General features: G+C 36.1%; 1 protein-coding gene across 2 annotated transcripts in view; it reads right to left on the minus strand.

Moving 5' to 3' along the window:
- Positions 1–262: 262 nt before the first annotated feature.
- The window catches only part of LOC116031032 (DNA polymerase delta catalytic subunit), a 16256-nt gene continuing 13897 nt past the window's right edge, over positions 263–2621 (minus strand). The window contains exons 23-30 of one of the 2 annotated variants that reach the window (XM_031273461.1): positions 2318–2490; positions 2139–2210; positions 1422–1496; positions 1250–1339; positions 1017–1177; positions 846–919; positions 639–726; positions 263–509 (exon numbers count right to left, since the gene is read on the minus strand). In XM_031273461.1, coding sequence (XP_031129321.1) covers positions 422–509; positions 639–726; positions 846–919; positions 1017–1177; positions 1250–1339; positions 1422–1496; positions 2139–2210; positions 2318–2490 — 821 coding nt within the window. In that variant the 3' untranslated portion in view covers positions 263–421. Of the gene's footprint in view, positions 510–638; positions 727–845; positions 920–1016; positions 1178–1249; positions 1340–1421; positions 1497–2103; positions 2211–2317; positions 2491–2621 lie in introns of those variants that run through there. The other variant, XR_004100479.1, reaches the window with a different exon arrangement.

Here is a 2621-nt window from a genome sequence, read left to right on the forward strand (position 1 = left end):
CCGTGATAGTGTGATACTGCAACTGTGTGATTATCTTGAATCTACTCACGTCTGATATACATATATTCAGATATACATATATTCAGAACAAGAGGAAGAAGGTCATGAAAAGACTCATTTACCCCCACACATAACACCTCACTAACAGGACATAGACGAAAGGACCATTGCTGGAACAAATTCAATAGTCAAGTGTCTTTTTCGTCTAAATTAAAAGACGATGACCAATTTTGGAAAATCAACATAGTCTGGGGACCATTGCTGGAATTAACTCTTTTTTTTTTTTTATAAACCTAACTATTTTAGAGCTTGTAAAAATCTTTCTACATCAGTACTTTAAGTGTACTGTACGTAATAATCAGGTTTCATATTCAGCAACCCCATGTCAGATAATCTTTCTACATCAGTACTTGAGTGTATACTAGAAGCTCCACCGATCTAATTGGATCTTCGCTTCCGCCATGTCTTTCTGCGCTTTCTTCCTTCGATAAAAGATGGGACAGTCTCGACTGAAAAAAAAAAAAAGAACGTTTCTTTAGAGATAAGAAGTTGCAAAAATTAACTTCAAGCAGCTAATGTATGCAGATTCTATAATTACACAATACCAAGACTGAGTTTAAAATAGAAGTATATCAAACCTGGTGCACAGCACGTCCTGATGAAGCGAGCCTTGACACTCTTGGCACTGTGTCCACAACCTCCCAAAGAGCTTCTCTAGTTCAGCCACTGTAATTGATTCAATTCACACCCACTATTAAACACAATTATAACAGCTTTTCTGCCCATTTCACTGTTCAACACAGGTTTAAATTGGGTATGCATAGAGAGTAGTAATTCTTCCCTACCATTTGCAACTGATCTACAATAAAGTTCAGCTTCTCTTCCCTTGCAGTGTTTGCAGAGAGTTCTATCTGATTCACTGGTTAAAACCAAAATAATGATTAATTAAGTCTTTTAATCTCTCTTTTACACAAGGAAAAAGATAGATTTCCCTTGTTAAGGTACTTGAGTTATACCTTATTAGTGCTTTGCATCCAATGCAAGTTAATTGTTTTTTGGCAAATTTCATTATGCCACCAGTGGAAGGAGTTGAAATGGAGATCGATCTAGTATGGCTTCCATGCAGAAGCTCTTTACTGGCATTCTTCAATATGGGCTCAAATATCCTTAGAAGTGGCTGCAGAAAACCCATAATCATCAATTATATGTAAATGAGCATAAAGTAAAATTAGTTATGTGGCACACTTACCTTGCTAATCTGATTTTCAAGATAGTACTGTGGATCTATTGGAATGTTGTTTTCTAAGACATATATAGGATCCTCTGACTTTTCATAAGCCTGTACATCATGAATTAACCTTGATTATAAACAATGGGAGGGTGAATGTTAAACTCTAGTACTAAATTACTAAAATTATTACCTTAGCGCCTTTAGCAGCCTTAACAATGACATAAGGTACTCTATCACCCATGTTTGGAGCAGTAGCAGGATCTCGCTGTTAAACACAATGCATGACCTTTATCAAATTCACACAGCAGGAGTGACAAAAGATACAAAAAGATGCCAAGAATCTTGAGTTGGTATGATAAATGGGCAAGTGACTAACAAATGTAGACGAAAATTACCATTGCAGACTTCTCTACCAAATATGTTTGCATATACCTTATAGGGTTTCTAGTCTAGATTTTCCATGCTAGTTTTTGGGAGTCATGCACATGCATAATTACAGTTTTAGCATTCCCATGTGTATATCTTATAGTGTTTTTAGTCTAATTTCTCCAAGCCAATGGTTTAGGATTAATTAGCAGCAGCACACAATAGAATCTCAGGAAGCACACAATTAAATGCTATTTCAGAAGTCTGGAACACTATATTTAGATGTTTACAATATAAAGGGTTTTAAACCAAAAATGTATAAATATTCATGTTTCAGGCTAAATTAGTTTCAGCAGTAGTCAAGAACAGTAGAATGTTATTAGCATTTGGGTTAATCAGAGTGAAATTTGGGGGACTATGGGAAGAAAGAATCTAAGATGGCGAAATCAATGACATATTTAACCAAAAAGATTGAAACAACAAGAGAGGGGCAATCTGCTATTTACATTTGAAATAATGATCGAGTAGAAGTACACCTAACCTTGCGCATCCGCTCTGCAAGTTCAACATGTGCTGCCTTTACTTCATAATCATCTCCTGTTTTTGTCAGGCCCTATTAAAAGTAAAATTTGCAATTAATGACACAATAAACCAATTCAGTAGCATCTATTATTAAAGGCATTTTGATGACCTTGTTTAATTCAAGAAAATTGCACTTACCTTTGTAATAACAAGAAGAGACAAATCCATGCGATTCATAAGAAGATCAGAAATAGTATTTTTAACATATTGAACAGCTCCAGGAACATCTCTATCGATCAGTATTTTGTGAAGGCACTCAGTTACAAGGTTCTTGACCAACAGGCAATTATCCCTTCGCACTGTTTCAATTCCTGCACAACAAAGCAAAACAATGCATCTTTATCGAGGTAATACAATATGCTCATGGTAAAATAATGGTCACAACAACAATTTGCTTTATTTGGTGGGTGGGTGGGTGGGTGGGGGGGGGGGGGGGGGGGGA

The sequence above is a fragment of the Ipomoea triloba genome, chromosome 9 (genome assembly GCF_003576645.1).
Source record: "Ipomoea triloba cultivar NCNSP0323 chromosome 9, ASM357664v1".
Lineage (NCBI taxonomy): Eukaryota > Viridiplantae > Streptophyta > Magnoliopsida > Solanales > Convolvulaceae > Ipomoea > Ipomoea triloba.